Source organism: Exophiala dermatitidis (assembly GCF_000230625.1).
Source record: "Exophiala dermatitidis NIH/UT8656 unplaced genomic scaffold supercont1.1, whole genome shotgun sequence".
NCBI lineage: Eukaryota > Fungi > Ascomycota > Eurotiomycetes > Chaetothyriales > Herpotrichiellaceae > Exophiala > Exophiala dermatitidis.
This window is the reverse complement of record NW_008751646.1, coordinates 1,184,116-1,209,473: the sequence shown is the minus strand read 5'-3', so window position 1 is coordinate 1,209,473 and position 25,358 is coordinate 1,184,116. Positions and strand designations below refer to the sequence as shown.

General features: G+C 51.7%; 10 protein-coding genes across 10 annotated transcripts; 5 read left to right on the top strand and 5 right to left on the bottom strand.

Moving 5' to 3' along the window:
- Positions 1 to 263: 263 nt before the first annotated feature.
- HMPREF1120_00440 (N-acetyltransferase complex ARD1 subunit) lies at positions 264 to 986 on the bottom strand (the record flags this gene model as incomplete). Its single annotated transcript, XM_009154438.1, has 1 exon — positions 264 to 986. One exon carries the CDS (start codon positions 984 to 986, stop codon positions 264 to 266), a length of 723 nt encoding a protein of 240 aa, XP_009152686.1.
- A 361-nt stretch (positions 987 to 1,347) lies between these two features.
- Positions 1,348 to 2,362, bottom strand: HMPREF1120_00439 (3-oxoacyl-[acyl-carrier protein] reductase; the record flags this gene model as incomplete). The annotated part of the gene is made up of 2 exons (XM_009154437.1): positions 1,348 to 2,198; positions 2,251 to 2,362. 2 exons carry the CDS (start codon positions 2,360 to 2,362, stop codon positions 1,348 to 1,350), a joined length of 963 nt encoding a protein of 320 aa, XP_009152685.1.
- A 141-nt stretch (positions 2,363 to 2,503) lies between these two features.
- Positions 2,504 to 6,855, top strand: HMPREF1120_00438 (SCY1-like protein). Its single transcript, XM_009154436.1, has 3 exons — positions 2,504 to 2,837; positions 2,887 to 3,656; positions 3,712 to 6,855. Exons 1-3 carry the CDS (start codon positions 2,715 to 2,717, stop codon positions 5,198 to 5,200), a joined length of 2,382 nt encoding a protein of 793 aa, XP_009152684.1. The 5' UTR covers positions 2,504 to 2,714; the 3' UTR covers positions 5,201 to 6,855.
- A 93-nt stretch (positions 6,856 to 6,948) lies between these two features.
- HMPREF1120_00437 (uncharacterized protein) lies at positions 6,949 to 7,449 on the bottom strand (the record flags this gene model as incomplete). The annotated part of the gene is made up of 1 exon (XM_009154435.1): positions 6,949 to 7,449. The coding sequence occupies one exon, from the start codon at positions 7,447 to 7,449 to the stop codon at positions 6,949 to 6,951; it is 501 nt and encodes a 166-aa protein (XP_009152683.1).
- Positions 7,450 to 7,895: 446 nt separating this feature from the next.
- Positions 7,896 to 10,720, top strand: HMPREF1120_00436 (uncharacterized protein). Its single transcript, XM_009154434.1, has 2 exons — positions 7,896 to 8,673; positions 8,724 to 10,720. Exons 1-2 carry the CDS (start codon positions 8,591 to 8,593, stop codon positions 10,459 to 10,461), a joined length of 1,821 nt encoding a protein of 606 aa, XP_009152682.1. The 5' UTR covers positions 7,896 to 8,590; the 3' UTR covers positions 10,462 to 10,720.
- A 92-nt stretch (positions 10,721 to 10,812) lies between these two features.
- On the bottom strand, positions 10,813 to 11,880 carry HMPREF1120_00435 (uncharacterized protein; the record flags this gene model as incomplete). The annotated part of the gene is made up of 1 exon (XM_009154433.1): positions 10,813 to 11,880. The coding sequence occupies one exon, from the start codon at positions 11,878 to 11,880 to the stop codon at positions 10,813 to 10,815; it is 1,068 nt and encodes a 355-aa protein (XP_009152681.1).
- Positions 11,881 to 12,820: 940 nt separating this feature from the next.
- Positions 12,821 to 14,895, top strand: HMPREF1120_00434 (uncharacterized protein). Its single transcript, XM_009154432.1, has 2 exons — positions 12,821 to 13,573; positions 13,668 to 14,895. Exons 1-2 carry the CDS (start codon positions 13,027 to 13,029, stop codon positions 14,492 to 14,494), a joined length of 1,374 nt encoding a protein of 457 aa, XP_009152680.1. The 5' UTR covers positions 12,821 to 13,026; the 3' UTR covers positions 14,495 to 14,895.
- Positions 14,896 to 15,184: 289 nt separating this feature from the next.
- On the bottom strand, positions 15,185 to 18,970 carry HMPREF1120_00433 (uncharacterized protein; the record flags this gene model as incomplete). The annotated part of the gene is made up of 1 exon (XM_009154431.1): positions 15,185 to 18,970. One exon carries the CDS (start codon positions 18,968 to 18,970, stop codon positions 15,185 to 15,187), a length of 3,786 nt encoding a protein of 1,261 aa, XP_009152679.1.
- A 1,887-nt stretch (positions 18,971 to 20,857) lies between these two features.
- Positions 20,858 to 22,865, top strand: HMPREF1120_00432 (uncharacterized protein; the record flags this gene model as incomplete). Its single annotated transcript, XM_009154430.1, has 2 exons — positions 20,858 to 21,246; positions 21,299 to 22,865. The coding sequence occupies 2 exons, from the start codon at positions 20,858 to 20,860 to the stop codon at positions 22,863 to 22,865; spliced, it is 1,956 nt and encodes a 651-aa protein (XP_009152678.1).
- A 1,003-nt stretch (positions 22,866 to 23,868) lies between these two features.
- On the top strand, positions 23,869 to 25,307 carry HMPREF1120_00431 (uncharacterized protein; the record flags this gene model as incomplete). Its single annotated transcript, XM_009154429.1, has 2 exons — positions 23,869 to 23,992; positions 24,052 to 25,307. 2 exons carry the CDS (start codon positions 23,869 to 23,871, stop codon positions 25,305 to 25,307), a joined length of 1,380 nt encoding a protein of 459 aa, XP_009152677.1.
- Positions 25,308 to 25,358: the final 51 nt, after the last annotated feature.

The window sequence follows — 25,358 nt, the reverse complement described above, 5'->3', positions numbered from 1 at the left end:
GGAATTGAGGAAGTCCGTCCGGGTTAAAAGCAGCATCCCTAGCTGTCTCGCGATGCTAGATTTCTTCCCCAGGACCCGAGCTTGCTGGTAAGTGTCGAAAAGTCCGATAGTTTTATCCCAGTCCGGTAGGACAATGCAACATCGTCGTCAATTCCCCATGATCATCCCAAGTAAGAGACACCACCCAGGACCAGGACAATCAGAAACACAGTCGCCGCGGACCATGGCATGCCTGAGAGAGACTCTGGGACTCAAGATCGATTTCAATATTGTGCACCAGTGGACCCCTCAGTCCTCTCGACCAAGTCACCAACACCTAACCTCTGTCCGATCTTGACCTTGATCATTTTTTCCTTCTTGGGTCCTCCCTCACCATTCGCCTGGCCATCAGCGGTGTCTCCTTTCTTCCCAGCCGACCCCACAGCATCACCCTCGTCCTTTTCTTCATCGTCATCATCTTCCGGGACATCCTTAATCTGCAGCCCCTTCAAATCCATCTTCATCGCATATGCATCCTCTCCGTCGGCATAGTACTTGCTCTCGACCTTTTCGACCTCAAACCCCAGAGTGTCTCGGTACAAATGCAGCGCGGCGACATTGGATACGCGCACATGCAGACTGACATAGTTGGCGTTGAAGACCTCGGCCATGGCCCGTTGACTCATGCGCATCAGTTTCTCCGCGATCCCTAGACGTCGGTGTGTCCGCATCACGGACAGACTGGTAATATGACCGTGTGCCACGCCGTCCGTGGGCTCTTCTTCCATCTTGGCCAGCACATAGCCCACGACTTTGGGGTATTTCGGCAGCTTACCGCCGGGTCCACGGACTACGGCGACAAAAGAAAGCTGTGGCCATGTCAGGGCGTGGTATAGGTAGTATTTGAGGAAGTAGTTCTCCGGCAGATTCGTCAGGTTGCATTGTTGGATCGAGGGGAGGAGTGAGATGTGCGATGGGTAGGATGAGACTGGGACTATGTCGACCATTTTGTCGGCGGATCAGTTCACAGAGACGGAGAGAATTGCTTGTTTGATGGTGCTCGCAGTGTCTGGGTGTTGCGTTGTACAATATTGTAGGGGAGAGCTGCTTGTGCTGGTGATTCGAAGTCGAGGCTGGAAAATGCGGGCGGTAAAACTGCGGCAGATTATTTGGGCGGATTGAAGTTGTTCCATTGGATTTTGGGAGCCTCGTCGAGGGCTGTTTGCACACTCGTTATATTTTAGACTGAGCTACACGGTACCCGTATTTGGATTGTGATTCAAGTTCTCTGCGACTAGAATTAGGTTCAAAAGTCTATGTTGGATTGGTTGTTTCTACATCATCCAGATCGCCGTCTTTATACTCCGTCTATGCTATCGACATCTTCATACCGCCGTTGGCACAGATCACACTTCCTGTCGTCCATCCGCTTTCCTCTGAGCAAAGCATGCCAACGACACCTGCAATCTCGTCTGTGAAGGCTGGTCTCTTTCCGCCCATTCCGTTGATAACGATATTGTCGTACTCCTTCGGGTCGATCCCTGAACGAGCCCTGACCTCGTCGTCCCCGGCGTAATTCATCAGCGGAGCACTGTCGACGTACTTCTGGTTGACTTTCCAAAACTTCTCCCCTGCCTGGCTGTACATGTCTCCCCAGACCGGTCCGGGGTTCACGGCGTTGACGGTACAGTTCTCGGCGAGTTCTCGTGCCCAGACTCGTGTCATGGCTTCGACAGCCGCCTTGGTCCCTGCATATATCGATTGAGATTCGCAACCGATGGATGCCGACACACTTGACACGTTGACGATCCGGCCCGACCGGTCAGTTGGTAGGTAGGGTTGACAGGCTTGGACGAGCAACAACGGCGCCAACACATTGACGTTGTATTGTTTGTGGAATTGTGTCTCCTCGATCGGTCCCAGCTCCGGATCATTAAGCAATTTGTTGCCTGCGATCCCTGCATTGTTGATGATGATGTCTATTTGAAACGCCCCTGTCCTTGGATGCGAGAAGTGATTCTTTGCCGTGGCTAGGATGAGAGGCGCACTCCGTGTAGGGTCGGATAGGTCGGCTTGCACCGGTACACAGAGAATGCCATATTCACTCGCCAGTTCCGAGCAGAAGGCATTGGTCGGTTCGGTCGAAGAGTCGGATGTGTAGACTAGAAGCAACGAGCATCCCTTGGACGCGAGGTTTCGGGCTATAGCCGCTCCAATGCCTGGCAAGCTGTTAGGAAAATAGAACCAAGTGTCCAGGCAGTTGTCGCATACCTCTGGAACCGCCCGTGATGATGCCAAACTTGCCCTCATGTGGCCGATAAGCCACGTCTCTGGGCACAGTTCGGGAGGAGAATGTCCGCTTGGGTCTTTCTGGCAGAGACATTGTGTGAGAATGGGCTATACGGAAGGTAGACGCGGTGCACAGGCAGAGGGGGTTTTACATGTCTTTTATCCGCCAGGTAGCCACATCACTCAAGTGTCGAAGTGGGATTGTTGGTGGAGCGACGCGGGGGAACACGTCCGCGATCGCCGCGATTGAGCGATAAAGTCGGCGCCTTGCAGTGCGATATTCGATACTCTGGCCAAACATGGCCCGGAATTGCGCTGTGTTATTTTCTGAATGAGAGGACACCTTCACCACTATATCCATTGGCATTGACTCCGTTCTTTGTTACCAATTGGAACGTTTTTGTTTTCTTGTTTCTGTTTTTATCTATCACAAGCCAGCGCCGTTCATGGATTTCCTCAAATCAGCCGTTGCATCTGCCATTGCAAAGTCGAGTTCGTTTCCAGTGACTATCGGCGATCGGGTTGATCTGGGAGATTCAATTTGGTCTTTACATAATGGTGTCAAGAAGGTAACATGTCTTCCTCTTCAGGTGTCTGTCTATTTCTGACCTGCCCAAGGACGATCATACCCCCTGTTCCCTCTTCACCTTCGAGATCAACACCAACAAGTCAAGACAACCCTTAGCGAAGAATGCTGCGCGGAAGCTGCGAACTTTACGACATCCCGGCGTGATACGGGTGATCGATGTAATCGAAAATGAAACCCATATCTATATTATCACGGAAAAAGTCACACCCCTGAACTGGCACCTGAAGCGCAAAAGTTTGAGCGAGGAAACGATAAAATGGGGGCTGTACAGCGTTTCTTCTACACTGAAGTTTATCAACAACGACGCTTCTTCGGTCCACGGTGCAGTCCGAGCATCTTCAATATTCACCAGCGAAAGTGGAGAATGGAAACTCGGGGGGTTTGAAGTGCTCAGCTCGATGAATGATGACGACGCCATCATCTACACATACGGAAGTTTACTACCAGATTCCAACCGGTACGCGCCTCCGGAAGTTATCAATGGCGGCTGGTCCGCTATCAAGAAGAATCCGCTTGGTGCACCCGACGCATACGGCTTGGGAATCCTGATTTTCGAGGCATTTAATGGGACGTTCCTAGGGAGCGATCAGCTGCCACAACCCAGAAGCGTACCGGCGAACATGGTTCAGGCTTATCGAAGACTGGTTAACCCAAACCCGAAATTGCGATCGAGTGCCGGTCAATTTGTGGATCTGGGAAAGAAAGCAGGAGGGTTCTTTGAGACGCCCCTGATTCACATTACAGAGGGTGCTGATAGTTTGGGACTCAAGAGTGAGGAGGAAAGAGACGAATTTCTAGGGTAAGATGCTGCTGATGCTGCTGCATATTTTGTTAGACGAGGCTAACCGAAACAGGGAGCTAGATGCCCTTACTGATGATTTCCCGGAAGACTTTTTCAAGATGAAAATCCTTCCAGAACTGCTCAAGTCGGTCGAGTTCGGTGGTGGCGGCCCCAGCGTCTTCGGGGCCATCATGAAGATTGGTTTGAAGCTGTCCGACGAAGAGTTTGAATCTCGGCTTGCCCCTGTGATTCTTCGACTCTTCAACAGCCAGGACCGAGCGATGAGGGTGTGCTTACTTGACAATCTACCGTTAATGGTTGACCGAATTCCACAGAAAGACATCAACAACAAAATCTGGCCGGCCATGACCACAGGGTTTACCGACACAGCTCCGATAGTCCGGGAACAGACCGTAAAGGGTGTCCTTTCGGTGATCTCGAAACTATCTGACCGAATCGTCAATGGAGAGTTACTTCGTTTCCTTGCCAAAACAGCCAACGACGAACAGCCTGGAATCAGGACGAATACCACAATTTGTCTGGGGAAGATCGCCAGAAATCTCGGGGTGGGCTCACGGTCGAAGGTGTTGATTGCAGCTTTCTCCCGAGCCCTCAGGGATCCATTCGTGCATGCTCGTAATGCAGCATTGATGGCTTTGAACGCGACTGTCGATGTCTTCAGTGATGAAGATTGTGCAACTAGAATCCTTCCGGCGGTTTGTATCAGTCTCATCGACAAGGAGAAGCTAGTTCGCGATCAAGCTAATAAGACCTTGGACACGTATCTGCAAAGAGTGCGGAAATATGCATCAACCATGCCTGATACCGCGCTCCCACCTGAGGGTGCAACAGCCGCTACGACTTCAGCGGCCCCAGCCAGGATAGGGAACCAAAACGACACAAGTTGGGCCGGTTGGGCCATCTCTTCATTCACCAACAAAATGGCTGGAGCGAGAGGTGAAATGTCCGCCAGCAATGGAGCCCCGATCCAACAAACGCAGTCACTTCCTACGTCTGGCCGAGAGACACCGGTCGTCAATACTGTGTCCGCAAAGCCGGCAGTCAGTTCCCCTGGGCCGTCTGCCACTTACACAGCGAGAAGCTCGACTTCACAACCACCCGAGTCGGAGGACGTATTTGCAGATGATGATGCAATGGATGCCTGGGGAACCATGGACGATGATGGTGACAACTTCTTTGATGCGTCTTCTTCAAATAAAGCAGTGAAGTCATCTACAGCTGCTCCTGCGGCTGCCTTTGATGATGGCGGAGAGCCAGATTTTGCTGGCTGGCTCGCTGCACAATCGAAAGCGAAGGCGCATAAACCGTTGCCCAAGGGTCTCAACAAGCCGACTGGTGCAGCTGGCACGTTGAACGCGAGACCTTCTGTTCCAGCCAGGAGTGTTTCTGCTGGCCCTGGTACCTCAAATGTCAAACGGTCTACTGTTACTGCCGCGAGGTCCACTACACCTATGACTGCGAAGAAGCCAGTCATAAAAGAGGTGCCAAAGCCCAAGCAACCCGACATGAATGATGATGACTGGGGTGATGCTTGGGATTGAAATTTTTCGCCATCTGTTACAAAATTTTATTGTTCGTCCATCTGAAAAGCGCAAAAGCGATATTCGACACCATTCAGAGCAAGCGAGGAGTACCTTTATCAAAATCTTTCACTGGAGCCATCCCAAGGTTAGCTACCTCCTCGGGTCTATGTGTCATATTTCCCTTCCTCACATGAACGTCATGTATATGCAGAGGAGGTGGTCTCTTTTTGTCTGACTGTTGTCAAGGTCTGTTTGCCAACAGTTACTGCCTAGCAAACATGGATTCCAAGCGACTTGCATTTCTACAATCAAAGCCTAATATCAGCACTGCCAATGTCACCGACAAACAAAGCTCAAAGGAACAAGGCGAATTCGCTGGTTAGGAGTCAAACCCCTATTTGAAGAACATCTGTGCATCTCTACAAGCTCCTCCTCTACAGACACAATAGCCGAACTCAAGACTGTGCAGGAAAACGTCCCCTGGCGTAACACTGGATAGGACTGAGACACACTACAGGCCATTTCAGTGGCATGCAGTTGGCCATGTCTTGCAGGGAGACTGAGACCGGCCGGGTGGAAAAGTACATCAGCGAAGCCAACCAACAAGCAGATATGGTCGAACCAGCATCTTATGCGCAGAAGCCATCAAGGCCGCAGTCGTTGCGGGACCCCAGCCCACTGACTTGCATTTTGCCGGACGTTTCACGAAATATGTGTCGTTACCAAACGCTACAAAGGCTTTCCATTGCCAAAGCCAAGCAAGAACTGGAAGTGAAAATGACAACGTTGGCATTGGAACCAATGTCGAAGTCGGGGCCGATGTTTGAACCAAACAAACGCCATCTCAAAGTCAATCGCGATCTTCAGTCACCTACAGGGCTTGATCCCAACAGAAAGCGCAAACGGAATCGCAATCGACGAAAGTTGAAACACAATAACGACGACCACAATTGCAACCGGAGAAGTACCCAAGGTTGACTTCCTTGAGGACATGTCTAGCTAGGGGCACAGATCTCGATGTCAAGATCGACATGAGCGAGCATGACCAGCAGCAAGTCGCTTGACAGCAATACCCGTTACCGTATGGCCAGAATCGGCGAGTTACGATTATGGACCAGTATCCTTTGCCACAAGAAATATGTTCATGGACATGACACTCCGACGGAGACGAAGTCAGTCGTCGTCAATGTCGAAATCGTGGGAGAACGAAGCACAAACTCGAAGGTCAGAAGGTTGAAATATCATTGTGGTTCGCATCGATCTAGTATCGTACGGTACTAATAGGAGGGTCTATCATTTTGAATCCTCGCACTGGCAGCACAGCAATCTAAATACGTCCGCGTCATTGCCAACACTGTCAAGCGCAATATTTCTCGAACATACATGCAATGGCTCTTTCGAGTTTATCGTGGTTAATGAAAACCTCCCCCGGGCCACAGGGCTGAATACTGATACAATCCATATCCAGCCAGTTTGGTTTTGAATATTCAGGGTCAATCATTGGGATTCCCCTCTAGCCGGATATCGTCCGATGGAAGTGGTTTGTTGTTTATGCTTGTGCTGAGTCGGATCAGGTCAGATCATCAATTCTTTATGTCCCATAACATCATTTTGCGTAGACTGCAACTTGAAGAGCGGCAGGGCAAGCAGCCTCATCTATTGTTCCTTTCCAATCGGGGTTCCTCTATTCGTCAGCTCAGTCTGAACTGTGAATGGCAGCGCTGCGCTGCCAGCAGTAGTAATACCGTAGTCCCGTCTATTTTATTCTATTTTATCCTCCCATCAGCAACCATCTCCCTCATAACCTCAATAGTCTTTTCCACGGCCATTTTTGCGATTTTCCACTCCTTTTGTCGTTTCTCTTCCAATTCTTCAGCCGTTTTGCACTCCGGATGTAACCACTCAAACGTATATGTCATGTACAAATCCGTGTCACCCCCGGCACCCTGACTGATGACGTTTTGCACTTTGCTCCCGTCGTCCTGGTGGAATTCGACCTTCATGGGCTCGTATGCGATGCATTTCTCCCGCACGCGTCGATTGCCGTCGCGGAAGATGACTTCGCGGACGGTGATGGGGTGGCCGTGCTCGGTTTCAGAGGTCGAGATCACGTCCGTGGAGATGATGGCGCCGCCGACGAAGTCTTGGCCAGCGCGGATTTTTAATTGGAGGCCTTGCCAGATTTGAGGGTAGGTGAGGACATGGGAGGCAGAGGGCGGGTTGATGGGGGCGGTGTAGGCTATGTTGTTGGATGGTGTTGGCGCCATCTCAGGAAACCGAAGGCTACCGGATGTAGAGGGGATTGGAGGTGTGGATGTGTAGGGCTGATGGTGGGCAGTTTGATAGCGAGTGCGACCGGTACAACGGCCAAACCTGGTGTCGATACGAACGATGGACGAGGGCGTGGAGGTAGCAATCAGTTCAACTTGGCCACTCAATGGAGGGTAGGTCGCTAGATTCGGTAGGCAACAGGCTATTCAATTCGAAGTTGTGAGGCTTGAACTGATGGATTGTTGTCCCGTTGAATCTCAGAGACAGGTGGTGTAATAGGGAGTAGACTTTGTATGCTGGACAGAGCGCAACTTGATGAGAACAATGTACATTGTCGGCTTCGCGGAGTGGGATGATGTTGATGGTGGAAGTTGGGGAAACACCCCGCCTTAGGTAAGCAGGGGTATTCGTAGGTATTTTCACACACAACTTCAACGTGAACCTGGTGCAAAGACGTACAGTGTATAAAAGACGACAGCCTGGGTACCTCCCTAGGCACCTAATCTCCATTACCTACCTAAGGTATGTACCGCACTGGACATACTCTGTCTGCGAGGGCCCTTCCACTGTATGGCGCAGACATCAACGTGGCCATGAACCCCCTGGTCGTTGCTTACATTGTACATCCTGCTTCACATACCCAAGGCCGATGTCACGCCATCAAGTCATGTTCAGGACCAGAGACGCGAGCAGCCAATGAAGCTGTGACAAGGCCGCTGTTGCCACTGATAGGGTTCGAAGCATGTACATTCTAAGGCGTGAAGCCTGGTGGATGTTGTATGTCAGCAATGGAAGCCACTCACGCACTGGCGTCGTCCAAATACGCCCTGACCAATCAACAATGGCGAGGCAGGACCCCCGCCCCGCTGAGCTGCTGATATAACGACCATGTCCCCAGAAAACACTCGTCCCCAATGCCATTGTCGTTGACATACCAATATCCTAGTATACATCGTCAATACAATGGAGAGTAGGGTGAGATGACTGGATTCAGCGGCAACAAATTTCATATCTTGCCAAGACAATCCTGCAACCGTTTAGGGTTCCGCGAGTGAACGCTGCTTGGGCTTGTTTCTCCAGCCTACCTTGGTGTACTGCTGAGGCTATTTCAAAACTGCGTCAATGAGCTGAGCCGTCATGGCGGACTGCTGCACACAGGAGAAAGCAAAACGAACTCGCAAAAGTCACAATAAAGTCAGGACGGGATGCTTGACTTGCAAGTATGGCCGATGCTGAATCGCTCCCCCGACATCCCGCTAACAAGATGCAGAATACGGAGGAAAAAGTGCGACGAAGAAAAGCCTTACTGCCGTCGATGTACAAGCACAGGCCGGAAGTGCGACGGCTATCCAAATCTCAGTCCTTCTCAAAACTCAGACGACTCACCTGTCGCCTCTGAGCCAGCGACGAAACGTCTAAAGACAAACCCCGATAAAGGAACCACCTCATTCACACTCTCTAAACCACGAAATGCATCCCCATCATTCGAGCTCATCCCCCCTCCTTCCACCGTCATCTTTCAATCCGACAATGATTTCTTTTGCTTCGATTTCTTCCGAATCCGCACCGGCCCCGAGTTTGCCGCTTACTTTGACAGCTCTATCTGGCGATCATATATTCTCCGAGCATGTTTCGAGTACCCCACAGTCCTACTCGCAGCGGCGGCGGTCGGTGCCGTTCACCGAAGATACCAACTAGGTATCTCTCGAGAGGCATTTGAATACTGCGACATTTCAGACAAACTGTACCGACGAGCGCTCAAAAGTCTGTCGGACGACATAGCTTCAGGACATCCCAACGCCGCAGAACTCAACATGCTCACTCTGAAGCTCTTTTGCATCTACGAGACGTTCCAGGGGAATTATGACGTTGCACAGATGTATCTGGCCTCCGGACTGAAAGGATTACTGAGCAAAAACATGCACACCACCTACAAAGACACGCAGTACCGGCCGGTCAATGTATCGTACGAAAGCCTGAGAAGACTGTTTTTGAAACTAGAACTCGAATCTGTACGGTTATTCGCCGGACCGGCCACCATTCTCAGCGATCCGGAGGCCCAGGCCCTGACACCGGTCTCGACTTCAACCCCTTCATCTCCAGACTGGTCTCCTCCTTTGGTCCCGGATCCTAATCCCTATCCAATCCCATCTAATTTCACATCACTCTCCGAGGCACGCGACGTTTTATTCACCGAGACCAAGTGGATTTGGCAGACATGGACACTGTTGGAACAGGGTGCACTGACAGGGTCCGGCTTCAGTCGACACCAAGTCCATATCTCGCGTCTGCTCCAATGGTCCATGGCTTTTGCAGAGTACAGTAAAAACGAGATGAACCGCGGCAAGTCGCCGGACGGCCGCGCCTCTCAACTGCTCAAAGCGTACCGAGAGGCAGCATACCTGTTGCTCTTGACACAGATGGCACTCCACGAGCCGGAGACCGGTGCGGTGATTGTCCCTCTTTGCGATCCTCCCGAGTTGTGCGACTGTCATCGATCGTGCAGGACGTATGCTGAGCGCAGAGAAGCTCTGAATGCCCATTTTGCCCGGATCCTCGTGCTCAGCGAGAGTATCCTCAACCGCGACTCGCTTTTTGCTTATGACGAACACTCGATCAGTATGGACAGCGGGATCGGCCCACCAGTGTATCTCGGAACGCAGTGTCGGTCCACCAAGGTGCGGCACCAGGTGACGGCGCTTTTGGAAAAGAGTGAAATCCAGTCGAGGGTATGGGACACGTTGGGTGTCTACGCTGTTGCCGAGAAGTTGTCGAGTATTGAAGAACATGCCGTCGTTCAGTGCGGGGCCGTTCCGCACGAACTCGAGCCCAAATGGGTCGACATCACTCTGTTTTTGGATGAACGGCGGCTCTTGTTGCGGTATTGCACGCCGGATATGGACGGCCAGGGGGGGAAGATGAGAGGGACAGGTCTTGTGAGTCCGAGGTATGGTGGCTACAGTGGGGCTGGAGGATTGATATGGACTCAAGAATGGGCGTCTTTTTGACAAGGCAGCCACTACAAAAGGGTGTTGATGTGTGTGCACAGGTATGGTCATCCTGGATCTGGGTTTCACCAGCAGGGTGTTGTATTGAATAGCTGGTTCGAGGGAAAGGGGCAAAGATTGAATGGCCAGAGACGGTCATAGGCGTATGAGGAGGCGTAGGGTACCTTGATGTATGTCACTCATCGACCCTAATATAATGATGAGCCATTGCAGGGCAACACGCTGCAACAGAAAAACACATGCTGTTCTTTCCGTCCGATCCATGCGGTCTATGCTGTCTATTCAATTATGCATCTGAACCCATTTCATCGAACCATGAAGCGCATCCACCACCGCCACTTGATCAAGAGGTTACATGATTTCTCTTTCCAAATGCCCAAATCTTCCAGGAGATCTAGTTCGCCGCACAGGAGTAGGGGAGTGATCATTATCTCTCCGCGACTCAGCGAGCACACGGTGGTTCTGGTCCTGATCCTCGCCCTGACTCAAACGACCATCCGCGGCGGCGGCCTGCTTTTCCGACATTTTCTTGCTCTTCCTCTCAGCCCTCCTCCGCCCCGTACAACAACAAACACCACAACACGTCCCGATCTGCATAAGAAACCCCAACAAATTCAGCCCCGTCCCAATCCACATAAACACCAACATCGGCACACCCAAATACGCACGAATATTCAAATCCGCCGCCCCCGAGAATTTATTCCGAAAGATAACAAACATGATGGTAGCGATCAACGATGCCGCAGCCGTGAACAACAGGGCGGCAAACGCCACAATCGTAATAGGCAATTGTCGAAAAAACACACGTCGTGCACGATGTTCCCAGCGCGGATGTTTCGAGAACCCCAGCGGCGCGAGGAAAATACATAGAAACGTCAAGACCGTGCCGACTAGGAAACATGAGAACATCCAGAAACTCGCCTTGCGTACTAGATCTAGGATGTTGACGACCTCGGTGGGTAGCGTGATTGATGCACCCGCGAGTAACTCGGACAGGATGATTTCCACGGGATTGAACCAGTAGAGTGTTTTTGTGCGTGAGCAGTGCGTGATTCCTTCGCCGTTGTAGCCTTCGCAGAAATTCCAGAGTCCGACTTGGTAGAAATCGTGCAATCCGATGGACTGGGCGATCGAGTTGATGAAGAGCGCGTTGGGGACGGACGAGGGGATGATGTTGGCGAGCGAGATTTTGAGGAAGTAGGTCGATCGGATGACGGGCTTGTTGTTGATGTTGCCGATTTCCACGAGGATGAGGAAGACGAGGGAGATTAGGTAGATTAGGGCTGTGAATAGGCGGAGAGCTGTTGGCCTTCGATGGAATGAGGATAGAGGTGGTGAGGAAGCGGTGGTTGTGAACGGGTCGTCATTTTGGTGTTTGGGGTCGGTGTTGGGACGGGAAGACCGTGGAAAGAGCCCCATGTTGAAGCAGTGAAAAGGGGATAAATAGCTGGTGTTGGTGCTGCCACTGCTATCCTTGTATTGTTTGATCTTTTCGATATGGTTGTTGTTGCATTTAATGGTGTTGCGTGGGCGGCATGACTGAATAATCAATTGTGGTATACAATTGTATGTCCAGACCGGTGATTTCGACGGAGAGAGTGGAAGTGGCCGAGGCTTCCGCAGGATCGTGGTTCAAGACACGCAGGCACAGAATCATATACGATGAGCCGATATTCAGGGATGATTATTGTATGTTGTTTTCAGTTTGATGCTGTCAATGAATGAAAATAGGTTTTTGTTCTTGTGTCATTGACTGTGGCTGATGATGGGGCCATTACATCAACGGCGCCTGTCGAATGAACAACACTGACCACCGGGTGTTGGCCGGGGATGTTGAATCGTGCCCCATGGACCCTACAAAAGCCCCTTTTTATTATACTAACGGTTTCTCATGTCTCAGGCCCTGAAGCAAGGCTAGTTGGCCATGAAATTCGGATTCTGGCGGATTATTGCCCAACTTGAACGCCTCGTTGCTAGTTGTAGACCCCGGCCGGTCAGATCGCAGCCTTGTCTCCCAAACGAGATTGTGCTCCTCACATGGTGCCCTCCATTTGTCCAAGCCATCGAACCCAACACGGACGATGTACAATGTTTCCCCAAGATACATGTAGGCCCAGATGTAAGCTGGCACGGTGCTCTTTCGTTGATGCCTAGACTCGAGCTGTACTATGTACTTTCGCCGTTATTACAGCACTTTTGCACATGTTTTTGGCCGTCGTCGACGCGTCATTCAGGGCCCACTGTGACCCACTTGGGTTTTCCCCAAATCCGCGGTCGAGGCTGAGTCCGCTAGACTAGATTAGGACTAGAGGGCGTTACTGTCTCTCCTGTCATTGACGTCGTGCTGATACAGACTTTTTGCTGTTCACTCTCACCACAGTCTCTGCGTCTCCATCACTTTCATTTTGTACTTTGTAACATGGTTGACACCCGGTGTGCTTGGGCCTTCTGGTGGTTTTGTTTTGCGATTGTTATATATTCGCTGTATGTGGTTTGGTCCACCACCTGGAGTCGACGCCAATCAATTGAGCAACTTCAATCCTAGTCACCGAGAGCATCACCGCCATGCACATAACTCGTTTGTTTCTTATTGCCAGCCTTGCCCTCACTGCATCCGCTGCCCAATCGACTGATTCCTCGGGCACCGAATCAGCCACCACCACTGCGGCAGACTATGCCACCACAGGAACCAGCTATGCCGACGACAGCAGCACCATCACCCTCCCGACCACCATCGACTACGCGACCATGACCGACGTTTCCTCCGCCATGGCGACGGGCAACAACACAGCAGCAGAGTCGGCCTCAACGTCAACGTCGGACAACAGTACCTCCTCGTCCTCACCCACGCAGACATTGCTGGTAGGCACTGCAAAGACGACGACTGCTCTTAATGGGACGAGCACGACGAATGCCACGACATCCAGCACTACGACATCAGCGCGTCCCACCAACACGGTGCCTTGCAACGGGTATCCCGAATTCTGTCAGCGGAAATTCAGCAACATCACCTACGTCGCCGCCCACAACAGTCCTTTTATCCGCGGGGGGAATCTAGCCGCCAACCAGATGCTGGATGTTGAGACCCAATTGAACGACGGGGTTCGAATGTGTAAGAACATATTTCCCTTCATCGCCCAGCATACCTTCTCTTCCCCCAATCTTGAATCAAACACACGAGATGCTAACTACCTTCTTTGCTACAGTACAATTCCAAGCCCACCTAGTCAACGGAACCATGTACCTCTGCCACACATCATGCGACCTCCTCAACGCCGGCACATTGGAATCCTATCTAACAACAGTAACCAAATGGCTCCGCGCGCACCCGCACGACGTGATCACCATTCTAATGGGCAACTACGACGTCGTGGACCCTTTCAACTTCACATCTCCCGTAACTCAGTCCGGCCTCATCGATTTCGTCTACACGCCACCCACAGTTCCCATGTCACTAGACTCGTGGCCCACACTGGCCGAATTGATTCTGACCAACAAACGCGCCGTCGTCATGCTCGACTACAACGCCAACCAAACCGCGATTCCCTGGCTGTTGGACGAATTCTCAAACATGTGGGAGACGCCCTTTTCACCGACCGATCGGGACTTCCCATGCACCGCCCAACGTCCGCCTGATCGATCGCGCGACCAAAGGCTCGACAGAATGTACATGGCCAACCACAACCTAAATCTTCAAGTCTCCCTGGCAGGAATCAGCTTACTCGTGCCGTTTTTCACGCTTCTCAACGAGACCAATGCTGTCACGGGGTATGGTTCGGCCGGACGAGCGGTCACGAATTGTACGGAAATGTGGGACCGGCCGCCGAATTACTTGTTGGTCGATTATTATAATATTGGAAATTTCAACGGGAGTGTGTTTCAGGTCGCGGCGGATGCTAATAATGTCACATATAACAAGGATTCCTGCTGTGGTACGGCGGGGACTTCCGGTGGTGTACCTGCGAGAGGAGTGGATTTAAGGAACTTGGGGGTAGCTTTGGTGGTTGGTGCAGTGGCTTGTTGGTTGCTGTAGATGCTGCATGTAGTTGGGTACTAGAACCTTGCGAAAGGAATGTTTTGTTTCAATATTGATGGTTGAGTGATTGGAGTCGTCGATAGATGGGAATTGGTTATATTACTAGTAGTTACGATTATGATTGTGACTGGGGAATGCTGCTGACTCAGGTTATATGTGTTTGGTGGTTCTTTGTTTGCCTACTACCCGGTAATCATGCGTATGATATCTCGTCCCTTCTCACCGAGAATAAGTATTAAGTAAGATAGCTTAGGTTAGTATAGTAGTATACCTATGTATGGGCTATGTGTAACGAGCAGAAGCAACTGTTTACCTGGTAGATCATGTCATATTAGGTATGTATTCGGTAGCTTGGACAAGTTCGATAGAGGCCAAAAGACAAACCCAAGAAATGAATGGAGGGAGGGATTATATAATGCGAGGCAGATCTAAACGTGAATGGAAGAGAGAACTCAATTGTTTTTCGTCGTTTCAGTGGTGGAATCATCACTGAGATTGATGTAATGTATTGTATTGAAATTAGAAAGTCATTCTATATCAGTGCAGCATGCTCGAGCTCGACTGGACCAAGCACTAACTGATTAATAGCTGCTCGTTGAGTAAGTGGCAGGACCGTGACCTCTATGAGCAGACCAATCTGCATGTCTGTCTCGACATCTCTCATTGCGTTGGTGTGGTATCAAGTCCTCAAGGTGGTGCTAGCCCGGTGGGGACGGCGGTGGTGATTACTGGAGGTGTTGTAGTCGTGGTTGTACTGGTTGTAGTTGTGGTCGTGGTCGTGGTCTCTGAGGTGGTAGTGGTTGTAGTTGTAGTCGTAGTCGTAGTGTCTGAGCTGGTACTGGTGGTGGTGGTCGGTGTCGTGCTTGTCGTAGGCGAATCGAAAGAAGTCTGATCGTCACCGATAGTGGAGCTGGTAGTGGCCGCGGCTGGTGGCGGTTGGGGCCCTAGTTCGGTCGTCGTGGTTGTGGTTGTGGATGCCGAAGTGGTTGATGTCTCTGCTGTCGTTGTTGACGTCTCGGCCGGAGTAGTGGATGTCTCTGCGGAAGTAGTTGACGTATCTGCCGTAGTTGTCGATGTGGCAATGCCAGAGGTGGTAGAGGATTGACTAGGAGTACTCGTCGTGCCGCTCTTAGATTGCCCCACGATGACTGCCTCCAATGTAATCGGCACCGCATCAGCAGGGCGATAGTTGGCAATGGCCAGGTACGGGAAGCCCACTTGTGTTGCTAACAGAGTATACCCGTAGACACTGCACGCTAGAATAGGTCGACCGACTCCAGATTCCGGGCAATATAACCCGCAGGAAGGACTCTGAAAGCCCAGATTGTTCATAGTAGACTGAGGGGCGAAAAGAAAACTTGCGGCGCCTGAGCCACCGCTGGGAACCGCGGCGATGTTGCCGTCGGTCAGGTCAATGAGTCGGCCTTGGTCATCGAACGTGAACAGTGTGCCGGATGATGACGGGGAGTCAAACCCGACATAGTCGAATGGGTACGATGGCGTCCCGCTGGGCACAACGACCGCGACACTGCCGTCGGGAAAGGCGGAGCTGCCGGAGCTTACGAGTGAGAAGGTCGGGTGAGCACCGCCGGCGTTGCAAGGTGTTGCTGGTGTCGTGGTGGTGGTGGTGCTGGTAGATGTAGTGGTTGCAAGCGTGGTGCTCGGGGTTACTGAAGTAGTTGTCGGCAAGCTGGTAGTCGTCGTCGACAAATAGGCTGAAGTGGATGTGACCTGACTGTTCGTAGTGCTGGTAGAAGACGAATTTCCATAGGACAAAGTTGAACTTGATCCACTACTAGTAGACCCCAAAACAGAAGAAGTTGTGGTTGTGGGCGTTGCAGTCGTAGATCCCAAGGTTGTAGTCGTGGAGCTTGTGAGGGTGGATTCGGCGGTCGTTGTTGTGCTGGTCGAAGTCGATTGAGGCTCTGTACCTTGGACTGCATCTCCGAGAGCAGCACTATCCCAGCTGCTGTAGTCGTTGAGCGCCCCGTCGGTATATCTAACCCGTACGTCGGTTAGGAGTCTGCAGTTGGCTGATGTGCACTGAGTATTGGACGAGAAAGTAATGGCCACGCAGTCGGCAGCATTGTCGCACATCTGCAGACAATCATCAAAGCTGTCAGCATTCCAGCCCTGGGACGGGAGATAGCTTGCGTCGTTGACTGGATCGGTCGAGAGGCCGCCCGACCAGAATTCATGGCAGTAGACAGTGTACTCTGCTTCGTATAGACCGGTGCCTGTCACTTCGGTTCCACAATACGCCGGGTTTGCACCCGTCTTGCAACCTGGATAACGAGTGGTGTCCGTTGGGGCGGGCAGCCCTGGCGAGGTTGCTGATTGAACGTCAGTGACTGTGAGTGTGAAGTCCGGCTTGGTGAGGTGAGTTGTAGTGGTTACAATGCTGGTTGTCGTGGTTGTTGTCAAGGTTGTCGAGGTTGTCGTCGCATCCGGGGTTGTCACCACGAGGGAAGATGTAGAAGTAGTAGAGGTAGCAGACGACAACTTCCTCACCCTCAATTTGATAGAGCTGGCTGCTCCGTTGAATTGGTAGTAAACTATACCACCGGCACTGCCACTGAAGCTTGCCGCAGGGCTGGAACCTACCGCAGGCATTTGGAGGTAGCCATCGGAATCCACAATCCAGCGGTTATAAACTGGGTCTGTCGAGAGACTGGAGACAACGGTCAACGCTTGAGGCGTGGTAACGTACACCGAGTCTGTCGGCGCTACAAGCCAACCTCCTGTGCCGTTCCTTGTGGTGACCTGACCAATACTCATGGTGAACACTGCCCCGTAATTACAGATTCGAGGCTCATCCTGGTAGCTGCCACAGAAGGCAACATAGTACGTGGAGCTTAGACCTTCGACCTCGATTTGGAAGACTCCATCCACGGTGTTGCTCTCATCGGCGACAGGTGGCGGAAGTGAATATTGAGTCACTGTAACAGCATCGCATCCATCAGGGAGAACTCCGTCCCAGTAGGTATAGATCTGGCCGTTGGTCAGGGTGCAGAATTGTGCATTACCGAAAGTGACGGCACCGGTTTGGGAATCGATGTTCCAACCCATGAAATATTTAGGAGCGTATGTCTGATCATCACTGACTCGTCGAACCGGCCCGGCCACATTCTGGCTGTCAGTGCCAACATATCCAGACTTTCCGCTGAAGCCGAGAATATGGCTGCCGGAACTCAGCTTTAGTGGCCATGCCAGGGACTCGTCGGTCACCACGATGGCGTTTGTGCCTGAAAATCCCATAAAGGTAGTGGCTCGTTTATGTCTTCTGGTAGGATCGTTACTTGTCAAAGCGATGTAGAAACTGCCATCACCAGTTACCGCAGTTGGCGCTGGGTCTGGTGTAAGTTCAGGGAGGGTAGAAGTTGACGTCGTCGCCGTTGTAGATATCGAAGAGGACGTTCGAGTCGAAGTAGTGAAACTCGAGGGTGCTGATGACGTTTGCGAGGTGATACTAGAGCTGGATGTAGTTGATATCACTGTAGTTGTCTGGGTTGGGGTCGTCAGAGCCGTTGAACTAGATGACTGAGATACAGTGGACGTCGAGGCGGAACTGGGGGTAGCGGCCGAAGTAGACGTCGAGGCAGAAGTGTGCGTCAAGCCAGTAGTGGACGTGGAAGACGAAATGGACGTTGAAGCTGAGGTGGCACTGGAGGTCGAACTCAAAGAAGTTGGCGTGACAAGAATGGTGGTGCTGGACCAGAGCGAGGTGATTTGGGTGGTCAATGCTGCGCCACTCTGTGAGGAGGTTGTATGATCTTCAAACGGCAAACTCGAGGTCGCGATCGAGGTCTGGGTCGAAAACGAAGAGCTGGAAACGGCAGAAAGGCTGCTGCCCCATGAACTGCGGGCTGTTGTACTGCTGGTTGACCGTGAGCTTCGCCGCCGGGTGGTTGTATGATCTGCTGGCAGCCGGCTAGTGATGGATGTGGAGGTCGAAACCGAGGAAGCGGGATCAGAAGAACTGCTGCTGCTCTGGTGAATTGGTCCTATTGTTCTGTCTTTTGATGTTGGGCTACTCTGTTGGGCAGTGGTATGATGTCCAGGCACCCAGCGCGAGGATGAAGTCAGACCAGGATTTACTCCTGAGCTGCTCAAATCCCAATCCAACCAGTCTTTGCCCGGTGAAAGGCTTTCGGTGGGACCGGCACTAGGGGCTGACAACACAGAAGAGGTGGCCCAGTCTTCCCAGCTGCCAAAATCGCTCTGGGAAAGGGCATCATTGGTCGGAGCAGGGCGATAGGAGGGGTGTCCCGGATGTCCAAGATCACTGTTGGTCGGAGCAGGACGATTGGAAAGATGTCCTGGATGTCCTATGTCACAATGTGGTGGCAGTGTGCTCCTTGGACACACTACATGAGTGCGAGTGGTCGTGACTGTCACGGTCACATCCTCTTCTGTAAAGGCTGAAACTCGACCGACCGCAAGGGCAGCGCATAAGGCTGTCACAATGAACATCTTGCAAGAGACTCTTGTACAGTGGAGAGCACCACGTGCCAGATCAAATGCAGACAACCAAGGGGCTCGAGCGTACGGATAGCAGCCGCAGGGCCAAAGCAGGGATCAAGTGTCGAAACCTACCTGTTCCCATGAGACGAGGTACTCACAATATAAGTTTGGTGCTGCCGACAAACATCTTCACGCCAAAAACACCACGCCGGCGTCGCCGTGAAGGTCAATTCCAAGAGAACTTTCGTTATAAAGCACCGCATTTGTGGCTGGCGCAATCAGGCCTGGACTCCCATGTAAAGGGAAAGGCTCAGATATAAAATTCATAGTGTCATTGTCTGAGGAAATTGAGAGTCCACAGCCCCGGAATCGGAATAAGCTAGAGCACGTCAAACGTTGGCACCATGCTGGATATGGCATCGCTGCCGCAAATAGTTTGTAGATATGGTAAACACATGGCGTCGACCCCCTGAGCTGATGAGCCTGATCTGGCCTCAGCCGCAGAAGCGATAAAAATCTCTTTGAGGCAAGGCGTGTCCATTCGCCGTCTGTCAGTGCACGTTCTTTGGGTCTGTAGTCTCTCTAGCCCCAAAATGTAAGCGAAGTGCTTGTCGAGCAGATATAACAATGGGTAAAAACTTCAGGCGGGGATACAACCGCTTTTTCTCTGGCCGTGAAGCACGATCCAAAAGCTCAACGCCATTCCCGGTGTTCTTGGGCATCCGATGTTGCATCCCGAAGAGAAAGAGCTGATGGAGGGCATACTAAATTCAGCCCAGTGCAAATCTGCCTTCGTTGGCCTCTAAGGAAACTTTGGTCGAGCTCTCCGGAAGGACAAATGTCCGTGAAGCACATCCAGTACGTGTAAGATACGCTGGAGAAGGACAAAACTCTAGTGAGGACCGTATTAGTAGGCGGGTCTGCTGCCGTCGTCAAGTACTTTTCGACGATGTACCGTTGTCGATGGGGAATATTGAATCTGTATTGTGGGTCTATCAGACCAACCCTCAGACCCTTCCCGAGCAGATTTCGACATCGCTATGCTGCGGTTCTTCTCATCTGGTGGGTTAAAGCCAGGAGAGCTCCGCTTCGGTTCAGATCGATACCTCGGCAGGGTGTGACCGTCAGTCCAATGGGTACAATCGGATGCTCAGTAGCCTAAGACTCCCAATTCCGGAGGCTGTAATAAAGCTCTTCTGAGGTCTGCCAGGCGGAAGCCGCCTGAGTGTCTGTGCTGTGCCTCTCACAGTACTTTTGAATTTTAGAAAAAAAGTAATGGAATTAAAGTGTCGGCAGCGGTTCGGCCCACGATTTGAGTGCCAAGACTGTGATTTGACAACCGACAACTTGAACAGACACTGGCAACAGTCAACGCCCTCGGGCCACGTCCAGTCATTCGAGTTCAAGTTGGATACAAATGTTTTGCTAACTAGATTCTCAAATGTTCCATTGGCCTCCCATCTCGTGTGTATCCGTGGTCGACAGAGTGCAGAGCAATGCTGAAGGCCGCCTTGGGCATCAAAGCTCGCGAGGGATGCGGCTGACATGAGCAGCACGTTACCAAAAGATGCAAGGCGGGCTTGCGCCTATCAGGCGGAACTCCTCACGACTTGGTGACTAGGCTGCCTCTCGCTTCGACGATCGTGTGAGGCTGAGGGCGCGATAGCACCGTCCACACGGCGGGGTGAATTCGCCCGTGCAACATGCTGGCACACAGCACACTACGCCATCAGCCTCACAAACTCGAACTCTAGCAGGTAGGTCATGTTGCTGTCCAGCCTGGCGAGTGCCGTTTTGGCCTTCGTTCAACCTCCAACTGAAACTTAAACCTCATCATGCGATTTGCATATTTCCGTAGAAAGCCAGACACTTGGTGCAGGCTCTGAGCATACAACAATGGCGGAGACGAAAAAACACAGAGCGATTCACTGGAAGGCGCCCGTTTTGATGATGTTGCCAGCGACAGCAGGCATCGGGCTTGCTCTTGGACAGCACTTTTACTACCAGCATCTCAACGGCAGAGCTACTGACGGCTCCGAAACAAAGTATTCACAATCTATCACCACAGGTATAGGTACGGGAATGGCTTTCCTGGTCCGGTCATTCTTGGTTCTAGCCATGGGCACTGCCTACGCTCAGCTGTTTTGGCTGCAGCTGAGGCATAAACGGGTCACGTTCACCGAGATTGACTCGCTCTTCACGGTCTTGACGAGCTTGATGGATCTGCTTCGCTGGAGGATCTGGGTTCACCATCCACTGTTAGCCATCGTGGCTCTGCTGGCATGGTAAGAAAACACCATTCTGTCTATGCTTCCCGCAGCATTCTAACCGGAACAGGCTGCTTCCTTTAACAGCTGTGGTGGCACCTACGGCGTTGACAACACATTGGTCGGAGCACTCTCGGGAGACATATATAACAGCAAACGTGCCTGTCCCTGACTTCAACCGTAGTTCTTATGCAATCTTGGGCGCTTCGATGACAAGTGCCTACTACAACTGGAGGGGTTCACAATACACACTGAACAGGCTCACACTTGCAACTGCTACAGGAGGCCAGGTCCTACCCGGACCGGTTCCTGCTGTCAATTCATCATACACGGTCAATTTCTACGGTCCCTCTCTTCAGTGCCAGCCTCCGCCTGCTGACTTCAACCAAAGCTTCCAAACCCTCATCAAAGGCTTGGAACAGGGCAAGCTTCTCTACCAGCAAATTCTCTATCTTTCCTGGCGACCCAATGCCACTGATAATTTGCCTTGGTTAGAAACGTTGCTTGAGGACGGCTTTGCAGAAAGCGGTGGCTCTCTTATCGGGCCTGCTGATCAACCCGCGACATTATACTTCGCATTCGGCCAGCCACATTCGCTCGCCCTGCTTGAATGCACCATGATGAACGCATCGTATGTCGTGGACATCTCGAACTCGGATGGCATCCAGACCCAACAGGTGCGTGAGGTAGCTTCTCACGGGGCCATTACCACGATCGCCGGGTACCAGACTGCTGCCGATGATACTATGCGTAAAATAATGGCATATCAGTCAATATTGGCATCCTTTTTTGGCATCCTACAAGGAAGCATCAGACATCCTCAGTCAGCCGACACCAATACCTGGTCAACTGACACGACACAGATCATGGCGACTTCGCTCGGGCTGACAGATGAGCTTTACCCCATCCTCACCGAGTCTGACGAATTGACCGACTACACGGCAGTGGCCGAGCCTGATGTAGCAGCAAGTGGAAAGCCATTCGCTCGATCTGCGGAAGAGTTGTTCCAGAATATCACTTTGAGTCTGATGGCTTTCGAGCGGTACAGGACGAATTTTAGCAACACCGAGCAAAAGCACACTTCAACTAATGTCACGGTATTCTCGCCATACATTGTGTACCGATACTCACCGAAAAATCTCATTATTGCATATGCTAGCGCTGCGGGTGTATGTCTGGCGATCATCGTCATTGGCAGTATAGTGCTGTTCACCTCCGGAAAATCGTTTACCAACAACTTCACGACTGTCATGAGAACGACAACCAATCCCAAGGTTGAGGCGCTATTGACACGGGATGACAAAGACGGCAGAGACCCCTTACCGAAGCACATCGCTCGAGCGACTTTCGACTTCACACTTAACACCATCGTGTCCGAAGATTCTCTATCGGGCTCCGTGCATCCAAAAGTGGAACCACAGATGGTTGAACACATACCCAAGGTTCCCATGGTCAGAGCAAAGTCGCTTCCAGCACGAGAGCCGAGAAGCATGTCAGCAATGGATGAGGCTCTGCGAAGCAGTCAGCCTGAGGCACCAGAGTCGAATGAGATCAGTGATGGAGGTGAACCGGTCAACAATGAAGCGCCTAACCCTGAGAGCAATGTAAACCGGACGTTACATCGTTCGACTTGGTAATGGTTGGCCAGCTCAACAGCAGTATGCTCACGATTGGCCAGCAGTTCCAGCGCGGCATGTCTCCCAAATTTATGGGACAAGATGAGGAGTCGTCTGGGAAGACGACCACGTGCAGATTTCAACCTTACACATCGAGGCAGACTTATGGTTCGAACCCCAGAAACGCATCACCCGCCACCTCCATGCTCAGCTTCCTGGCCCCGCAGCAAGCAGACATGCATATGCACTGCTGACCAGGTACTGCAGCCACCCTTGCAACGCGATCGACCGGGCCGTTGGATCAGTCCCTGCCCTTCGGATATTTCAATGGCAAGATATGCTGTGGCTCACTTGGCCCCCAAATACTAGATGAATATTCAACCATACCTTCTTGTGCATCAACGACGATGGTTTCCGTTTCCAGCTCGGCTATGAGACCAAAGTGTTGGCAGCGGTCAGGCTGAAGGAGTTTTCAGGTTTGTCTAGGCAGTCGAATGTTGGCAGTGGTTTCACATCTCCACCAATCATATGCCCGATCACAACCAGACACGGCCAGACCAGTGTTCATGCCTGAGTCGGTTATTCATTAGCGAGAAGGATGGCTGATTTCCCATCAGCACTCCAACCTGGTTCGTCAGCCGCTCTCCCGCCTGTTGGTTATGCATTTCAGCACGGAAAAGTCTGTTCACCATACACCTGCACCGACAACCACTGGAAGAGACCAATATGCAGACCTTCCATTTGGGGACTCGCAGAGCCTCAACACTAACCGGTGTGAGCACGACTCGATGCGCTGCGGCGCGTGGTATCCAGCGACTCGGAAATGATGATATCCATCCACGCCACTCGCTCGCCTGACAAGCCCTCCTCTCCGCAAATATAGCGGCTTGATGAAATTTCAGGCTGAGGAAGGACGTGGACAAGTTAAAAGCGCGTACAGTTCCACAGTCGTCTTCAAGGACAAACCTTGTTTTCTAGCACAGTACTATCAAGCGTTGTCAAGCCCTTGCAAGCACCAGCAAACATGGCAACAAATACCAACCTGTCACTCATAAACTACACGCCGTACACCTGGACCCGCATTGGCCCCGGGCCTCCAGCGACATATGGGGTTCCTGAATGGGATTTTCCAGCAACCCTTGCGTCAGGTTAGTGCAAGCCCTCATAACTCATCCGTCCTACTACTGATATGCTACTACACCGACAGGCCAAAGCTACGATGCAAAGATCATGATCGACGAGTCGCCCGGGACACAGCCGACATCAGCACAAGCCCAATGGCCATTCTCCTGGATCGACCAGACACACCCTATATCGAACCTGAAGATCCACGTGACCGGCAACAGCAACGACGGGTACTCAGAATCGATCCAAGCATCGCTGGACGCATATGGGACACAGAACAACGCCAAAGGCTCGACCATTGACATCCCACTGCGGTACGAGGCATGGTCACCATTCATCTTGACCGGAGACCAGAACTCGCTGGTCGGCAACAACCCACCAGCCAACTGGATGTCGCAGAATCTAGATTATATCGGCTGCCTGACCCTTCAAGACATTATCCTACCAGGCTCGCACGACGCAGGCATGTCGACAATCAAGTACGCGGCCGGCGGCATCTCAGACAACACGCAGACGCAAAGTCTAGACATCTACGACCAACTGAAAGCCGGGATACGGTACTTCGACATCCGCCCCACGATTTCGCACGGCGCATACTACACGGGCCACTACAGTGGCCACCTAGGCGCCAACGGCCAATCGATGCAAGCGGTGATCGACGACCTGAACCAATTCACGGGCGAAAATGGTGGGAACAACGAACTCATCATCCTCGAGCTCAGTCATACCACCGACACGGATTCAAAGTACCAGGCCTTCGATGATGCACAGTACAATAACCTGTTGTTACAAATATGGAATCATACCAATCATTTATACACGCGTCATCCTATCGACGTCCTAACCACCATCCCTTTGTCCGAGTTTATCAAAGACGGACCCGCTGTGGTGCTTGTCACGGACGAACGCAACAAAACTTGGCTGCACGACCACCATTTCCAGGGCCGGGGATTCTATGATTCGGATCAAGTGCCTATATATAACAGTTATTCGGACACCACGGATCTCGACGACATGCGCAAGGATCAATACAATAAACTCGTGCAGCAGTCGCAGTCACCTGACCGTGGCGGGTTGCAGCTGTTCTTGCTCTCGTGGACGATTACCCAGAGTATCATTGATGTTATAGGTTTGGGAAGCTCGATCAAGGATCTTGCCGCCGTGTTTAATGGCCATTTGGCTCAGATTGGTTCGAATGTCCCTTATACGGGTCCGGTCTCCTGGGCAGAAAAGGGGTACAGGCCGAACATTGTTATGATTGATTATGTTGATACGGATCGCTTTTTGACGGCGATATGTGTTGGTATCACGAGGTTCTATAACAAGAAGTGTTCGTGATTGGAACGGATTTATGTATGTGTTGGTATCACGAGGTTCTATAACAAGAAG